Source organism: Carassius gibelio, chromosome B2 (genome assembly GCF_023724105.1).
Source record: "Carassius gibelio isolate Cgi1373 ecotype wild population from Czech Republic chromosome B2, carGib1.2-hapl.c, whole genome shotgun sequence".
NCBI classification, from domain to species: domain Eukaryota; kingdom Metazoa; phylum Chordata; class Actinopteri; order Cypriniformes; family Cyprinidae; genus Carassius; species Carassius gibelio.
The window spans coordinates 15,432,177-15,451,388 of record NC_068397.1 but is presented as its reverse complement, the minus strand read 5'-3'; the positions used below and the strand labels follow the sequence as shown (position 1 = coordinate 15,451,388).

Sequence of the window (19,212 nt, the reverse complement as noted above, 5' to 3'; positions counted from 1 at the left end):
CACAAGTCTGTGTAGATCCTGATGATCGTGTTCTTCAGCATGATTTGAGATTATACAAACAACAAACCGTCCATACAAAGGAATCACATGCAATTGATTGATTTGAGACCTAGAAATAGCGTAGAATCGTAATTTATTGCTTTATCATAGCATGATTTAAAAGCTTTTAGCATGATACTCTTTCAAAAATATGCCAATGTCATGCAATTCTAAAATGATCTGCTGTTAAATAGAAAGTTCTGTGATATTACCAAACATTTCACGTGAACCGGATGTCCACTCGTAGAGATCACTTTTATGGTCTTGTAGATGTGAAACCAATGTCTAAACTGCCGAACATGGCATTGTCCCACAAGCTCATTAAACTTTCTTCATGCCTCTTTCCTCTGGTTTAAGCCATTACAAAAAAAAAAAAAACCTTTGAATAACTTACATTTATTTTGCCTTTACATGGATGTGGATCATTGGCAATGTGTTTTTAACAAAATCACAGATTTTATGAGTATCATGGCATTTAAAGTACCTCATTTAATAATGACATGAATTGAATGTGCTATGTATAACTACATAAACGACAAAGACACAAAGTCTAAAGCAGGCTTAAGAACATGTATCTAGAGATGGAGTGATTGTGTTTATTTGTAATTCCGCCAAATCAAATGATTCTTCTGCTAAAACCTGAATATCTAAAAACGGTACTCCGTTTAACTAAAACTAAGGGTTGACAGTCAACGTTTAAGTCATCTATTCGGCATAATAAAATGAAAAATGTATTTTACAAATTGTAAAAAGTACAAAAAAAAAAGTTAATGTGTGAGACCATCATATCACAACTTCAGAAAAGTTGCTCTATTCCCACAATTTCACATTTACCCATTAGAATCACTCAAGCTGCCTCATATTATACCGACCCTTTCACATTTCCATGCATGATCATTTCAGATACAGTAAAAAAAAACAAAACAAAAAAAACTGTGCCATCATGTGTTATTTAGCATCCACAATCAGGATGTGAACGAAAAGTCCAGCGAAGGAAAGGTGGTCTCCATTCATAGTCAGCAATGGCACATGGTGATATCCTGTGGCATAACAAACAAACTATTGACTGTCTGCTTATATTGTTATAGAAATATTTATCATGCATACTTAAGACAGCAATGGCAATTCACCAAATCAGAGAGGAGCATGTATTTTAACACACTGACCATTCTTTAGGCTGTTGAAGGGAAGTGTGTACTGGCCAATAAATTCATTGCTGGAACTGAAGTCGTAGTCCTCAATCAAAAAGCGCACGAGGGCTAGATCTGGCACACGCACATTAAACTGGAAGCTCTCATTCCACATGGGGTTGAAGCCTTGAGACACAATAGAGAGCAATTAAGCAACATCCTGAGGAGTCCTGACTCGGCACATTTAGGGAGTTATTATACCGTTATTCTCAATGTACTTCATTTCCACCATAGTGGTATCAGCCGGCACACCGTAGATCTGTACTTTCACAATGGGATCAACAATGGAGGACTTCCTTTCACTCACTTTGGGTAACTGCTGGGCTGAGATCACCTATTAGACCAACAGAAACAGTGCCCATGTAACATGCAGCATTGTAACGAAGGTATGCAACTACAGATCCATTACCATCAAATGAAGAATCTTGTTCTTTAACCACGGCCCATCAGGAAGAGTGAGGGGGTCAAATTTAGTGTCTCTGTCTCGTAGGTAAGAAGGCTTGAGGTTGTAACCACTCTGTCCGTTCTGGAGGAAGAGCCCCTGATTCAGATCCATCTCTGGGCAGGGCGTCTGGAAATTAAGGGCCACTGGAGAAAAGGCAGATCAAATGGATTGTTTCAATCAAGTTCGGAGAAGAAGCCTGTGAGTTTAGCATTGTTACATTTAATATCAACTTCCACTTTTAACTAGCTGTTTAACTTTAACTGTAAATAGATGTTTTTGTGTCAGTTGTATGGTGGGTATAAAATTCATGTTGTCTTTACCGATCTGACAGCCTGCGTTCCACAGAGGCACAGGGTTGTAGTTTGAGGAGTCCGTTCTCATTCCCGCTGGGTAAATCCGGCTGAGTTTGTCTATATTGTGATGGATATAATCGTTCGCTGTGACAGAAAAATGTAATTAGCTGAGGAATGGGTTTGGATAGCTGACAAATAGAAAAGACCTTTTAAAAGGCATATGATTTTAGGTCAAAATGTACACTACTGTTCAAAAGGTTGCTGTGGTTTATGTGTTACATATAAATATAATATATACATATATACACACAGGCATGTACAAGCACACAGGCTGCATATTGCAAAATATTATTAAAAATTCATATATAAATTTTCTTTACATTATTCCTGAGATGTCAAAGCTTATTTTTTAAGCTTATCCATTACTGCAGTCTTCAGTGTCACATATTCCTTCAAAAAATGTATAAATGCTAATTTTGTGCTCAAGAAACCAATTTTAAAAATGTAGCTTAATATCTGAGAAAACTTTTGATACATAGAAAATTCAAAAATCTTGTGCAACATCATAAAGGTACTTCCAGTCAGTTTTGATCAATTTAATGAATCTTTGCTGAATAAAATTATTAATTTAACATTAACATATTTGATGAATATATTTAAAACATTTAACATCTTAAAATAAAAATCTTAGTGATTTCAAACACTGAACTGTAGCGTACATTGTTTTAGATGCTGTAACTTCATTGTAAATTAACATTTTACTTAAACTAAAACTAAAATTTGTTTAGATTTGAAATGAGATAAATTAGTTTTTTTCGATATTAATAGATAGTTTTACATTCATTAATAAAATCAGTCTCTCTTTTTGCTGTCCAGTAAAGTGATGAATATATGAATGGCTCTTTTCCTTTTTAGTCACCTGCTCATTTCCATATTCAAAGTTGTGTCTCCCTCATGCAGAACCATCACCTATGACATTATGCATGTTTCTGACTGTGTATTTTGCATCGTAATAAATCTGTGCAGCTGGACCGTGTCCAAGTCTGTGTCTCATGACACTCGTGTGTTTAATAGCTTGTGTTGTGTCTGAGCGGCACGAGTCCTGACATCACACCTGATTCTTCCGCCAGTTTCACAGCTTTTCCCTCTTTGAAGGAGGCCATCTCATAAAAGGACTGCTTGTCCCGGGAATCCTTAAATCCATGGAAATGGGCACTTTTGCAGTAGATCACCATATCAGACAGCTCCTTCGCTAACTTCAGCGACTTTGTTTTCGGTTTTGGGTATATGCAATTACAACAATGAAAAAAAAAATTGCAATTAAAAGAAAGAGACATTTTTCATAAAATGATCACATATGTACATCTGCTTACACTAGACTTCTTTTCCTGGTCTTCATCACCTTCATCATCTTCTTCCTCTGTTACACTTTCTTCATCTGCTGTTTTGGACTCTGAAAACATGTCCTCAAGTTTGTCTAGTCTTTTCCCTTTGACTATGAACCGGCCTTTGAGCTCCTAAATAATACACGAGACAGCCATAAGTGTAAACCAGTGTTTAATAACTAGTGTCACCAAAAGGAATGCCATTTTAAGAGCAACTAACTAAAAATGTAATTCTTAGATCTCAGCTTAAAAACAGTGCAGAATACTATCCAATACTGGTATTTCTACATGCACAAACTGAAGATTGTTTATTTTAGGAAGCTTCTGCTGTAAGTGGAGAGCAGCAGTGTTTGTGTTGTTGACTGTCACAGTGACCAGGACAGGCCGCACCTTGACTGAGGGGAATGGAAAACAATGTTACGTAAGCTATGATAATCATCTGCTCCCCTGCTGGCAGAGCACCAGTCGTCATAGTAACACAAAGCAGAGTCTTTCAAAGCAGGTCACCACAAAACCACCACGGACCGGCGTGATCGCTAAGTCTGCATTTGCCATTTCCTCATTTCGAAGTATGCGAGCACAACTGATGTGTTGAAGGTGTCAGTCTGGGGTTTCTGAGTTGATGCTTGTAATTTTGAGAGACAAAGAGAGTTTGAGATGCAGCGATGATTTCAAATAGAGAGCAGCAGCGGTATTCATTCCACACATTCCACAGAATTCCATCCTGAAAGCATCTCCTGTTCAGACAGGCTGGAAAACTCTCTTAGGGTCTCACATCTAAAGCCACAGCTACTGGATTCAATCAACTACTTTGATCTTTTCAACTGGTTTCAACAGAGTTTAAGTAAATATTCAATTTGAATAAATGGCATATACTCCAGTGCATATTTAAACCATGCCTAGAACCCTCTTAAATTGGTCAATCAAGGCATACTGTGATCAAATATTTTTAAGTTCCAACAACTAAACAGTAGGAACATATGACATATTGGTACAATATCATTAATCTATCTTTATTAAGAGACACTGGATCTTCAGTTTTAGGTATCGTTGGTTGGTTGTATTTAAAGGGATAGTTCACCAAAAGATTTGAATTCTATCATTAATTACCCTCACGCCTCTCATAACTCTTAACACCTTCATTCATCTTCTGAACACAGATTAAGATGTTTTTGATGAAATCCTCAAGCTCTCTGATCCTGCATAGACAGGAAGGGTCCTACCATGTTCAAGGCCCGGAAAAGTAGTAAGGACATACTTGTGACACCAGTGTTTCAACCTTAATTTTACAGAGCTATGAGAATAACTTTTGTTTTCCTTGTGCAAAAAAAGTATTCTCATAGCTTCATGAAATTATGGTTGAACCACTGATGTCACACTATTTAAACAATGTCCTTACTAATTTTCTGGGCCTTGAATGTGCTAGTTATGTTGCTGTTTAAGCAGGGTCAGAAAAGCTCTCGGATTTCCTCAAAAATATTGAATTTGTGTTCATTCAGAAGATGAATGAAGGCGTTACTGGTTTGGAATGACATAAGTGTGAGCAACTATTGAGAGATTTTTACATTTTTTGGTGAATTAACCCTTTAAATGTATTGCCATGTCAGTTTCACTGGCTTTTACAAGCCAGATACAAATTAAATATTCAAAAACACAATATTATAAATATAAAAAACTATTCAAGACAAAAAAAGCAAGATTAAGCACAATTACTATCAAAGATTCTTTAAATGCACTTGTGATTAAAAAAAAATAAATAAAAAAATCTGGGTTCACAAATATGTCTTTGCATCGTTATCATCAACAAAAAAACTTATTTTGGTTTATTGCATCGGCCAGAATGTTAATTTCATCCCAACTAAATATTTTGATAACCTTTCCTGGTGACCAATCTCGAACACTGTGTCTCTTTCCATTCCCCCATCGCCTCTTTCTTCTTACATCATTTTCCTTGTTTGTTTGTTCATGTTTAACACCATCACAGTTTCTGTGGCTATTTTCATTGCAAGAAAAATGTATTACAAATTATATTAGGTTTTTGAAATGTATTTTTTCTAAAAACTCTAAAACTTAACTGTTAAAAAAATCTCTTCAAAAGAGTTAACTGCATTATAAAAAAAAGTTCTTTCACGGTTAAAACCAACACAATATAATAAAACATGCTTCAGATATAAAGGGCTTTGGCAGAGAGAACATGTTGAAGAATTTCCCCCTAGTATTAAAAACTTATGTGTCATCCTGAAGTGACCTATTCTACAGCATGTATAAACAATCTGGTTCTTCATACATTATTAAAATAATTTAAACCTCATAATTCATGCCCATTTAATTTCTTATTTACAATTGGGTGTGTAATTAGAAGGATAGCATTCAATAAGTCAAACAAACCTTCTACGCTCGAATCGGCTTCCCGAGCACCCTGTATTCTCTCTTTTATAATAACAAACGGTGTGCCTTACATATTCTTGCAACTGAGTATGCCTGTATAACATGGCTTAGCGGATTACTGAACATTAAAATCTTGCAATCACTAACCTCTGGGGAAGGGAGGCATGTGGGCATCTGATCTCCGAGGGGTTTGGTGACCAGAGCGCTACCCAGGATGGAGCTCAAGTGCTGAGCCATGGTCTTCTGCTGCTCCACACTGCAGTGGTTCTCCAAAGACAAGATCACAGGATACTCGGACGTCTGGTAAAAGAAAAAACAAACACATTGTTGACAGTCAGGCACACGTGGAACGAACACCAGAAGGACAAGCTCTACAAGTCCCAAAACAAATATTATCAGTCACTATATTATCTTGGTGAAATGACAGCTGTTTGCATTCATTGCTATAAATATTTTTACCTTAAAGGCATATTCTTGAATGGCTTCGATCACATCTTTGAAGAGGACCTTTGAGGTGAGAGTGTATCCGTGGTAAATGACCGGCTCTCCGTCTGATCCATCCCAGCAGTCCAACTCCACACAACGGCAGCCCTTCAGAAGTGCTCTATGGAGGGACAACACAACTGGGTACTTCAAAAATAAGCCATGCTTTAAGAAAGGTCAATTAATTGAGATACTTTCATTATGACCCTGAATCTTTTTATCTAATAATCTAATATCATCTAATAATGCATGTCATCCAAACAAACAAAAGCAGAATGATTGGCATGATTACTTTATGTATCCCTCAGTGCTGCTGGGTCCTTTGAGCTGGTCCTCCAGCAGGTATGTGTTGTGAGAGGAGGAGATGAAGTAATGGTTGAGAGGCTGGTTCATGTCCTGGTAAACACTTTTATGAGCCGGGTTAAAGATCATCCCCTCCGGCTGGAGCAAGTACATTAGGAAGCCATCCTTTGTCATTTGCTGTTTGGCTTTGGCTACAAAAAGTGCAAAACACAGACATGCAATTATAAAGACATTGTAGTTACACTTGCATTTTTTTCTCCCCGAGACTGAAACAAAATTCATTTTCTTACACTATCGCTCAAAAGTTTGTATCTTAAAATGTCATTTATTCCTAGAAATCATTCTAATATTCTGACTTGCTGCTCAAAAAACATTTATTTTTCTTAGTATTAATAGTGATTATAAACTTAATTGCTTAATATTTTTGTGGAAATCACAATACTTTTGAAAGATTCTTTAAAGAATATAAACAGCATTTATTTTAAATAAAAATATATTGTAACTAGTGCCGTCAAACGATTCCATGCAATTCAGTCGCATTCAAAATAAATACATATGTGTGTGTGGGGTGTATATTTATTAAGTATATATAGGTACATTTACACACACCATATATTTTGGAAATATTTACATGTATATACATTTATATTGTTATAAACAATATATTTTTCTTACATAAAAACATGCATGTATTTTTATTTACATATACATGATTATACAGCACACACACACATATATTATGTAAACAAAAATTTATTTAGGATGCAATTAATCTTTTGACAGCACCATTTGTTAAATTTTAAATGTCTTTAATTTCTGGTATGTAATTAATGAATTGAATGCATCCTTGCTGAATAAGTCATTTCTTAAAAAAAATTACGGACCCCAAACTTTTGAATGGTAGTGTATAGCAAATGTTTTTTATCTATAGCAACTATCCATAGGCATTACCTTTTTCATCCAGTTCATATTTCTCAATAAGCTGAAGGGCATCATTCTGAGACACGTCTTCTTTCTGTTCTTTCATCAGGAAATTGAGCAGGTCAGCGGCGCTCATGAGACCATCTGTCTTTGCATACTCTCCATAGATGACATCAATCTCCTCTCTTTGTGTCAGGATTTCATAGAAATGCTCAATCTCCTTCCCCTCCAGGTATCCACACTTTGATATGTCACATTTCTGAAAGAGAGAAAATAGAGGCATTACTAGTCAAGTTGTAGCAAGGACATCGGTAAAATAGTTCATGTGACATCAGCGGATCAACCGTAATTTTACAAAGCTATGAGAATACTTTTGTGCGCAAAGAAAACAATAATAACAATTTATTCAACAATTCTTCTCCCCAAGTTATCAGTGTTGTTTATGTTCAGCATGCACATGCTTTATCCTGAACGTAAACAATGCTGATTACATTGATTACGTTCTGGGGTAGGCAACTCTCCAAAATGCCGGAAGATGGTAACTTGGAGAGAACGGTTGAATAAATTATGTTATTACTGTTTTCTTTGCGCAAAAAAATATCCTCATAGCTTCGCAACATATGGTTGAACCACTAATGTCACATGGACTATTTTCTTGCTGTCCTTGCTATGTTTCTAGACCTGGGAACATTTCAGTTGAGTTGCTGTCTATGCAGGGTCAGAGCGCTCTCAGATTTCATCAAAAATATCTTAATCCCTTTAATAATATTTAATGGACCTGAGCTAACACAAACAAACTATGAACATTTCTATTTTTATTAACTAAACACTAACAATGTTCAACAAATACTGTATAAAATGTATTGCTTATTGTTAGCTAATGCATGAGATGTAGCACTGTGGGAACATCATTATAGATGAGCAAACTAGGATAAAATCCTGCATAATTACAGAAATATTACCTGAAAGAGCATTTCAGCGTAGACTTCAGACACCTTAATGTTGATGTCTTGTAGAAAGCTCTTCATCTCGTTCTGACTGATCTTGTTATCAAAGTTTTTATCTGCTTCACGCAAAGAGCTGTAGATCCAGCTGGAGCTCTGATGTAAGGACAATTAAAAAAAGGTCTGACAAGTAATTCTTGAATTGCACTTCAATGTCACAGGCGTTTGAAAAGGATACTGCTCTGTTTTCTTCTGAGGAGTGAGGTTCTTCATGTTTGAGATGACCTTCTCCAAACCGCCGACCCACTTCTTGGCTTCCTCCTCAGAGCTGGCGATCAGGTCCAGGCCTTTCTGTCGGCCCTTAAATAGGATGGAGAAAGCTCGACCCTCCACTGACTCCTCTGTGTATTTCTTCAAACCCTCCGTCTGCCGACCTGTTCGTACCTCGTCAATGTCCTCAACAGAGACTGGGTGAGAAACATAATAGTTTTTCCTAGTTTCTATTAGGGATTACTGTTAAACTCTGTACCATCACGGTAATATGAATAAGGAAATTCTATACATAAGAAAAAAATTTATTTTTGACATTTGCATACTTTGAGGGAAAATATACATACGTTTTTAAACATAGCCCCACGCTTATGTTTTACAGCACTGGTCACAAAATGACAATGTAACTTTAATGTGCTGTAGTAAAACACACAACTAGTACACAAATAGCTCATTTGGAGAAACATTTGTTTTTATCAACAGCCTTTTTAATTGATTACATCTAAAAATGATACACAAATCTTCTTGCCAATGCTTCGAAGCATTGCCATGGGCAAGAGATCATTATGACATTATTATGATGTAAAGATGTAGTGATATAATCATACATTACAATTCAGAAGTTTAGAGTTAAAAGATGTATTATTATTATTTATTTTTATCTCTTATACTGAGTAAGGCTGCATATATTTGATCCAAAACACAGTAAAACAGCATTATTGTGATTTTTATTACTATTTAAAATATTTCTAAAATTTGATTTTTAAAAATACAATGAGAGAGATATATATATAATACATCTTACAGACCCCAAACCTTTGAATGGCAATACACATCAATAATTCAATAAACCACAAGCAATGTTAATGTCTATATCAGTATTTTTGAACCACACCCAGTAAACATCGGCTTTAGTCCATCTGAGTTTGTTGGCACAACCTGATAATGGTACTCATATTCATTATAGTTAAATAACTTTAATATTAAAAAAAGATAATTTCACTGTCACAGACATTAACGTTATATTGCTTGTACATATTATATGCAACTTCATTTAGTCTTTATGCATTCATTTTACCCCGTTTATGCTTAAAAATGTGGAGTTGAGGAAGGAAGCAATGTAGTAACTTCTGTGAGAGACATTCATCAACATATATACTGACAAACAAAACACATTATAGGTCAATTCAGGACATGAGGATAGACAGGGATGACTGACACACCCCTGCGCACCTCCTTTTTGGGACTCACATGTCTGTTTGGACTTAAAGGTCTTTTTGGATTGGTGCCACATGGTCTTGCAGTCCTCCTGGAGTCTGTAGTAGCGGGGTTTTTTCCACGATCCTGAACGGACTTTCAAAAGATCTCCGCCATTCATCAGGAATAGCATGTCTCCGTCACCCTCCAAACCTGTGGCGAGGACAAAAGCAAGACTGCTCAAGCATTCATTCTTTCAAAGCTCATTCTGAAAGACAGATTTGTGGGTTATTTCCCTAGACATTCGTTTTATGAAGCCGAACAAATGAAATAGATTCTGTTGAGGAAGGAACCCACCTACTGAAGATGAAAACATGGCTTATGAGCTTTTATGTAAAACACAAAAGATTAAGACTGCTTAAAGACTGACACCAACCTAACACCTGACACCAACCAGGACCTGCTTTTAGGTCAAACTGCCATAGCAAAAATGAATTATTTACAAAGGCGTGGTGTGTATTTAGGAGTAATTTACACAACCATGAATCAATTAGGTGTGATGTGTTTTTACTCTATTTACGACAATAGCTAAAGCTCACTTACAATACATTCTAGATAGTCAAGTTAATAAAGAAAGACAACTTCCTCGATTTCCTTCGAGGTGCTTGTCAATGAACTGTACACATCTTTAAAAAACTAACTGAACGCCACTGTAAAGGCATGTATGAAAGGTCAAGTTTTCAGTTTAAATACAAGACTGTTGTTTTATTATTTGTCCTACCGAGACGTTTCATGTTGTTTCTCGCGGTTGTTTTCGTCTGCGCGCGGTATAAGGACTCTTGAGATTTGGTCCGCGCTGGCTGTCTTCGTACACACTGCATATTGTGAATATTCCGCGACAAAAATCAAAACCGCTTCTGAATAAGAAAGCCACAAGCATTTCCCAAAGACCTGTTGTGTTGTGCTCACTCGGTCGTCCCTGGATTCGGGGCGTGTACTAATCCAAAGTTCATCCCTAGAATGAGACTGAAGGGACACCTGATCTCATCGAGTGGCTATATTCGTGGGTGAATTCAAACCACACTTTAAGTATGTTTGTTTAAAGTTAGATTTAATAAGTATACTTATTAAAAGTATAGACTGTCGAATACTACACAACAGCAGGTGAAATACCTGTTCGTTTCGTTTTTTATTAGCGTCTTTCTGTGCAGAATCAATGGCGCCATCTAGTGGCTGTATTTGCCAGCAGCCGCACTTGAAATCTCATCCCTTGATTATGTTGGTAGTAATAACGATCGTTTCAGAATCATACACAGCCTTATAATTTCAGAAAAGTCGTTCATACCTACCTTAGTAGCATTTGACATGTGAGAAATATTATCTAACATATGCGTTAATAAAAAGGACATGTGAAGAGCAGAATATTGTTGTGCTGCAATGGCAATATAAATATTGTTTATATAGGCTATTCTATATGTTTAAATGTATAGGGACAGACTAATTATATTATTGTTAACAATTATTATTATTATTATTATTTATAAATTGAAAGCTGAAATTAAATACAAACCATAGATGAGAACAGTTTAAATGAAACATTGGCATCTAAGGTTTAAAACGGAATATATAAATGTGCAAATATAAAAAAAGAGCAATAAACTTAATTTAAATAGAAATATTTAATAAACAAGTGACAAAAGCACATAACATTACTAAAGTCAAAACTAAAATGAAAAATGGAAATAAAAAAAGCTGATTTCAAATGTGAATACCATGACAGTATATAAATAACACTAAAATGAAACTGATAAAGGCTACACTTATGTTTACACATTTTAATTCCATTCTACATTTCTGTACCTACTTTTCAAAGTAAACTTTTGTTATTGCACAGCGGCAATTTGTTTAAACAAAGTTCTGCACTTACGGTCTTTTGTTGACATTGTATTTGGTTTGTTTTGGATTCAGATATGTATGCATTTACCTGATAGCTTTCTGTTAAAGAAAGCAAACACTTGCAGTGGTTCTATGGACTTTTCCCCCAGTAATATTATGACTAACACTAATACTAATTTGAAGTGCGTCTATCTGCCCCTACAACCCACAGGCTGCTTCCTGCTGACATTCAGGGAGGACAGTAGAGTCTATTCATTTCCATCTGGATGACAAAAATAGTGGAGATTCAGGAAGTGTGTACACAACAAGCACGCAGTTATTTAGAAATTCCTCAGGCTTTTTAACCTGTTAAATGTCATGGGCCCTCCAGTGTGCCCACCGGGCAATTACATTATTTAAACAGTAATATCTTAGTCTGAACCAAAAGTAATCTTGACAAACAATATATCATTGGAAAGCTTAAAGAATGTAGTTTTTATATTTGGTGACTGATTTTAGTACAGACTGAATATTGTACAGAGCAACTGTAATTTATTGATATGCAAGAAGAGTACTCATCATCAGAGTCAGAGAGTGAGTTCTGACCTTTACTTTGAAATAGTGATGCATGAAATCAAGAAAAATCTTTATTCATTTTCATGGAGTGTTAAATAGATAACATCCATTGTATTTTTTAAAAAGTCTAAAAGTGTTTTGAATATATAGAAAAAGCAATACATCCTTTTTTGATGCATTGTGAACTATAACGCAAGTGCATGGTTTTCGTTGCATGTCTTTTGTGTTTTTTGAGGTTGAATTGAAACCAAATACTGCCATACTGACCCAAAAGTATGGAAAAACATGTTTCAGGTCACTCATTTATGGAAATGAAGGCACCCTTAAATGGTTACCAATGGGCTTTGATGGTCATCTATGGGAAAAGCTCGGTACTACGCCCAAACTAAATCTCACTGAAAGCTCATTTTTTGAGATATCAACCTCAAATTTTGAACACAACTTGTTCAGAATCTTGGTTTTGATTTTCTAGCAGTTTTAGAGTAAAACATGTTTTGTAAAATATATATTTTATTTAATATATTTTATATAATATATTTTTATATTTTCATAAATTTAAACTTCCATAACTTTTTGTTATATAATCTTTATAACTTTTACAATAATCTGCCAAGTGTCTGCTTTAAAAAGAGACTAACCTTAAGTCTGTGGACCAAAGCATTCAAAATTTATAACAGTTTAAGTTGGAAATGTCATTTTCACGTCTATGCTCAAAAAGTGGAACCGACAGTTAACAGGTTAAGAACCCTAACGCAGGTCACGTTTACTGTAACACTGTAACCTTCTGGGAAGAACCCTGCACAAACTGATTTTTTTTTTCTGTTATAAAATGTTTCTCTTTTTAAGAATATTTTTTGTTTTGCCACTTTTTTTTGTAAACTGTGATCTGTTGAAAAACTCAGGGTAAACCCATAATTTGACAGTCGTTTCAGGCAGAGGAACTGAAGTAATGAGAGGGATGTTATGTGAGGCTACAGATGCCTCTCCTGTGCCCCATCCTTAATAGAAAGTCTAGTAGGTTATAATATTGCTGCAAAATCAGAGCACTGTAAGAGATGGATAAATAAACCCAACACAAGACAATACAAAGTTTCTAAGGGTGTGGCAGCCATATTATGTCCTCTAACTCAATTTACACTATTCATTACCCATTCATGCTTTTATCATAAGACATCAACAGGTAGCTGTCTGAAGAAAAAAAAGTGTGATTCGCAAAAGTAGGCTATTTTCAAATCAATTTTCCAATGTATTGCACAGTACATTATAACATTTGCTTCACCATCAGTTTGTTTACCCCCTCCGTTGTTCGGAACATTGACTTTTAAATGAAATATTTCATAAATTAGTACCTGAGGAAACATGTTTGGTAATGTTCACATTCAGTTGCGCGTGGCTGAGACTCTAGCGCGTGCAGGTTTAGTGAACATGTCAGAAGATTGTTCGAAAGACTTTTTGTGACATTTTGGATTAATTTATTTCACTCGTAACAAAGTTCCGTTTTAGTTTTCATTCAACACTTACTTTGTTTGTCAGCAGTGCCGTTGGAATCCATTTGCTCATAAATACAGCAGACTGTTATATCCTCCTCGTACACAATCTGTCCAGTGTTTTCGACTCCAGGAGTTCAAAGGCAAAAATAAACAACATCAAATTTCGAAACGTCTCGCTTTTGCAAAACAGACGCGACTGAGAGCTGCACTATTCCTCTAGTCTTTTCTGCACAGGTACACATCACCCGCCTGTATGTGGCGGCTATCGCCTCAGTAAAAGAAGTAATCTCATCATGAGCCACTCCCACTGATCGCTTCAGCATCTTATAATGGCATGCTGTGCTTTCAATTGCCTCTAGGGGTCATGATAAATTATGCTCAAAGAGTAGTACAGTAAAGCAATTCAGACTGAGATTGAATGTTTGGTTTGTTTTATTGTGGAGCAGTTCTTAAACGTCCACTACGTACTGCACCTGTTATTAGAGCTGTAGACTCTAGTCATGTCAGCTGAGAGCACTATTAGTGCACTATTAGTGAAGTGAATCTGTCAGGTGGCACTCCATACTACATTTACATTTATTCATTTAGCTGACGCTTTTATCCAAAGCGACTTCCAATTGCTATATATGTCAGAGGTCGCACACTTTTGGAGCAACTAGGAGTTAAGTGTCTTGCTCAGGGACACATTGGTGTCTCACAGTGGATTCGAACCCGGGTCTCCCACACCACAGACTACTAGTAATAATGTATTGGCTTGAAAGCTGTGAGCTAGTCATGAGAGTAACAATTTTTAAAACCTTTTTTCTGAGTCATATAATGTATCTGAGACAGATATGTAGGCAAATAGAAAAACTGCATTACAGAGTAGGGTTACATTGAATTCAAATATACTATATTTGAAATATGGACTTTTTTTAAGCAATGCACCTTTAAAATAATTATAAGTATAATTAACTATTTAGTACAACTTAACATTTCAAGTTGACTTTTAATGCAGCACAACAAACTTACTTTCTTAAATGTAATTTATATATATATATATATATTCAACTGAAAATATATGAAATACCTTATTTGTTGGATTATATATATATAGCGATATTTGTTTATGAGTTTTCTGAATTAAATTAATCTGTCTTCAGAAAATAAAAACAGTTGAATTTCTCAAATATCTCTTCACTTCAAACAGGCCTATGAAAACTGCAACATGCATTCAAGCATTCTTGGGCCTCCTTCTAATTGTGTTGGTTATCATTTCACATGATTGTGGTCCTTTGTGGTTTGAGGTATTCTGTATATAAATACTGCGGCGGGAGAGGTTTAAATGTTGCTTTTGTTGAGGAATTTTTTTGCAGATTGATAGCGAACAAGGAACTCAGCTGTCAGATCTGCTGTGTTACAGCTGATTATAAAGCAAACATTCCACAAGGTTTTCTTTTGTGTGTGGTGTGTGTGCAAAATATATCAGATTTCTGAACAAACCGCTGGTGCTCTTGACTCATTTTTTTTTAAGCTGCAAACAGGCAATGCAATATGATACGTTTTGTTTGTTGAGTCATTTCTGAGCTTTCTGAAAGGCAATTTATCAGTTGATCACTGTCTGATAAGCAAGACTCATCCAAAAGAGACCAACCAGTCAGAAGAAAAAAGACAAACGCCTTCAACTCGTTTCATGAGCCTTCAATTACACAAATGTCAATGTCCGATTGTTATTGATGTAAGCTTAGAAGTAGATAAAGAGTTTTTTTCTCAGGTTATGGTAATTTCTGTGGCATTTTTTGATTTAGGCTACAGCATTCCCATGGAATACATTTAGTGTATCAAAACATCAGATCTGCTCTATAAAATCAGAGCAGTTCAGTTGCAAGTATTATTAGCCTAATGAACTGTTTAAGGTTATTGAAATCTGTCTTCAAGCCCTCATTTTTTGTGATTTTCATTAAGAACTGAACAGCGTTTTGTACTGTATGTCATGTTCTAGTGAAGTAATTCCCAAGCACATGTATGTGTAGCCCAGAGGGTTAAACAAGTTTCAGAATGTGATTTAGGAAATTACAAATTACAACCTTAAAATATCAGGACCATTAACAGAGTACATTGCAATTCATTTTATGTTTTTTGAGTCCCTTTAGGAGTCCCTTTAGGATTTAGGAAAGGAAATGATGTGTAAGTTGTGGTGGAAAATATGTGCTCATAGTTTTTGTACTATGTGCTCATAGTTTTTGTACTATGTGCACATATATACAAAGCTTACAATAGATTGTATGGTTTGTATAGTGTGTACTGGATTCAAAAGGAGGACTGAAAAAGTAGAAATTGATTTTGTGTTGCTCATTTCCACGAAGGGCAGCAAGACAAATCACTGTGACCTAGCAGTTAGTGATCATGTGATCTGAGTGAATACATTCTTAGAGAAAATGCTGTATGCATGCAAGTTTTCTTTCAGCTCATTTTTAAAGCACGCAACCTTTGAAAAATGACCTGTCGCCTGTATGTCACAGGTGATTGGTCATTATTATATCCTGTTGTTCACATGTCATACATCTCACACAGGTTACAGTAATGCCTTCACAGACAGATCTGAGATTTGAGACCTCAAAGATAAAATTAATGTCTGGACAAATACTTTACAGAAGAATGTCTGTGCTAATTCATGTGCAACTCTTCAGTGATTTTAGGAAGTCATTGTGACTTCTAAATCCAAATCATTGTGATCCCAAATCCATCTATATGTTGAAGGGACCCAGGATAAGAATGCAGACAGAAGAGATTATTTTGTGCATTGGTTACAATAGTCAGATTACTTTGATCTAAACCTTAATAAAACAGACTACATTTATACATAAAAATTTAAATATACTGTACAACCTGTTTATTCAGTTTCATAAATTAAGCCTTTAAGATAATTTATAAGTAGTCTGAACATCTAGCAGTTAGCCAAGGGGCAAAAAGTCTAATTTTTCAGATTAAAATGAGATCAATCTATGTTTTGGTAACTGACCTAAAAAAGTTATGATCAATTTTTAAGACAAAAATTAGATGACAAACTTAAATGATAATGTAAGACTAATCTAAACATTTTATGCAACTGGCCATAGCAGGTCACGCTTTCATTAAAGTTATTTATGTGTATTTAGAGAAACCAAAACTTTAAACGCATGTTACTGATACTGAGGAACAGAGAGACATATAAGGGTTTGTAGGATATGGGAATGCAGTGAATGCTCTTTTATATAGTTTACCACATGATGCAAATCCTCTAGCACGCTACTCTCACTCACATTACTATTAATATTAATGTTGTAATAAGTCAACAAAAAGGTTCTTGTTCACATTTGAATTTACATGGTGTGATGCATTCAGATAATTCAGACACATTAAAGGCTGTTGTTTTTTTGTAGAAAAATGTGTACTTATTAACATTGATAGCTATTTTCATGGGCCTGTATTAAGAGGGAAATTAAAAAGGATATTTTTTATTATCATAACTTAATCTAACGGACTTGGCCCCTTAAATGGGGCAACTTAACTTTGTAAAAAGAATGTGATCCATCCAGTTGGGTAAGATACAGTGCCAAGTCTCTGTATGAAGAATTTCATACAGAGAAACTGCATTTGTTAAAATTACAAATGACCTGCTCCTTGCAACAGATCAAGGCTGCATCTCATTTCTAGTCTTACTTGATCTTAGTGCTGCGTTCGACACCATAGATCATGACATACTCATAGACAGATTACAAAACTATACAGGTATTCAAGGGCAGGCTCTAAGATGGCTTAGATCCCACCTGTCCGATCGCTACCATTTTGTTTACTTAAATGGGGTGTCATCTCATTTATCATCAGTAAAATATGGAGTGCCACAAGGATCCATCCTAGGTCCCCTTCTATTTTCAATATACATGTTGCCCCTTGGTAATATTATTAGAAAATACGGAATAAGCTTCCACTGTTATGATGATACTCTGCTATTTATCTCAAAGAGACCAGATGAAACTTCTAAATTATATAAGCTAACAGAGTGTGTTAAAAATGTAAAAGATTGGATGACAAATAATTTTCTCCAATTAAATTCAGATAAGACAGAGATATTAATTATTGGACCAAAAAACACTACACAGAATCTTGTAGATTACAATCTGCAACTAGACGGATTTACTGTTACTTCCTCTACAGTCAGAAATCTGGGTGTCATATTAGACAGCAATTTGTCTTTTGAAAATCATATTTCCAATGTTACAAAAACTGCATTCTTCCATCTTAGAAACATTGCCAATTTTTAGATTTACATCCCGTGGTAACTAGGATTTACACAAGCTCCAGTCTGGATCCAGAACACCTGAGAAGAGATGATGCTGACCCTCAGAGGACCTCAGATGATGCTAACCCTGAATCAACAACAGAACTAACAAATATTGCTACAAGTGTGACTGCATCATATAACAATTATTAATTAATAATATTAATAATGTTCATCGTCTAGCTGACTACGTCTTGTATAATTTTTTTCTAAAAATCCTGTCAAGCGTGCACAAACTGACAGTCACCACCATAAGCTACTACTAAATATTGTAGAAACATAATTTTCTGTAAAGTTGCTTTGTAACGATTCGTATTGTAAAAAGCGTTATACAAATAAACTTAAAAAAAAAAAAGTCAAAGACTTTGGGAAACATGTTGCTTCATGCTACGGTTCACATAACTAACAGTGTTTTGCTCTGGCCTTTACTGTGACCCTGCTATGACCCTTCTGAAGAAACACTGGGACTATGTTTCAATTTGGCCACATAGTCTATACAGATAGTAAATGTATTAAAGAGAAAAAGAAGTAATTCTCTTAAAGAAACAAAATCAATCTTTCTGTACCTGCCCTAAATAGAAGTATGCTGCAAACAATTATTCACTTTTGATATAAATTAGATAGAACAAGTGCATCTTTCTTTAACAATAAAAAGTGAATTTCAGTGGAAAAAGTGCCCTTTAATGCTGAGAGCAAAAAAGGTTTTATTTCAGATCTCCCTCTGACCAACAATTACAGTTAAATAAGCCTGATGTCATAACTACAAAATACTCTAAGATCAATTTCACCTTCATTTGATGTATTTTATATCTTCTTTGCTTTCCTTTTTTTTCTTATGACTTTATATCAAAATATAACTTAGAAAGGCTCAATAGGCTACCCAAGGTGAAGAAAATGAGAAATTAAAATATTTTTCATAAATCTAAAAATTCTAAAGTAATGCAATATTTTCCTTACACCTTGGTTTTTCTTTATTTACAGTTATACCTTGACTTTTTATCACTTGATGGACTACAAAGATATCAAAACGATATCTCAATTCAGCAATTAAAAACAATAAAGGGATCGTGGAGAGAAGTAAAACTGGACCACAGAGGGTTAACCATGGATATT

The 19,212-nt window shown here is 35.2% G+C and overlaps 1 protein-coding gene across 2 annotated transcripts; it reads right to left on the bottom strand.

The window, feature by feature from the left end:
* Window positions 1–116: 116 nt before the first annotated feature.
* LOC127950633 (1-phosphatidylinositol 4,5-bisphosphate phosphodiesterase delta-1) lies at window positions 117–14,058 on the bottom strand. 2 transcript variants are annotated; one of them, XM_052547793.1, is made up of 15 exons: window positions 13,831–14,058; window positions 9,913–10,071; window positions 8,630–8,858; window positions 8,410–8,539; window positions 7,478–7,706; window positions 6,516–6,717; window positions 6,200–6,344; window positions 5,888–6,040; window positions 3,341–3,484; window positions 3,082–3,232; window positions 1,995–2,111; window positions 1,639–1,817; window positions 1,431–1,563; window positions 1,206–1,355; window positions 117–1,079 (listed from the first exon to the last, which is right to left on the bottom strand). In XM_052547793.1, the coding sequence occupies exons 1-15, from the start codon at window positions 13,859–13,861 to the stop codon at window positions 988–990; spliced, it is 2,244 nt and encodes a 747-aa protein (XP_052403753.1). In that variant the 5' UTR covers window positions 13,862–14,058; the 3' UTR covers window positions 117–987. The 2 variants fall into 2 exon arrangements, with proteins under 2 accessions (XP_052403753.1, XP_052403752.1); XM_052547792.1 differs by lacking the exon at window positions 13,831–14,058 and adding an exon at window positions 10,640–10,858.
* Between the last annotated feature and the right edge of the window lie 5,154 nt (window positions 14,059–19,212).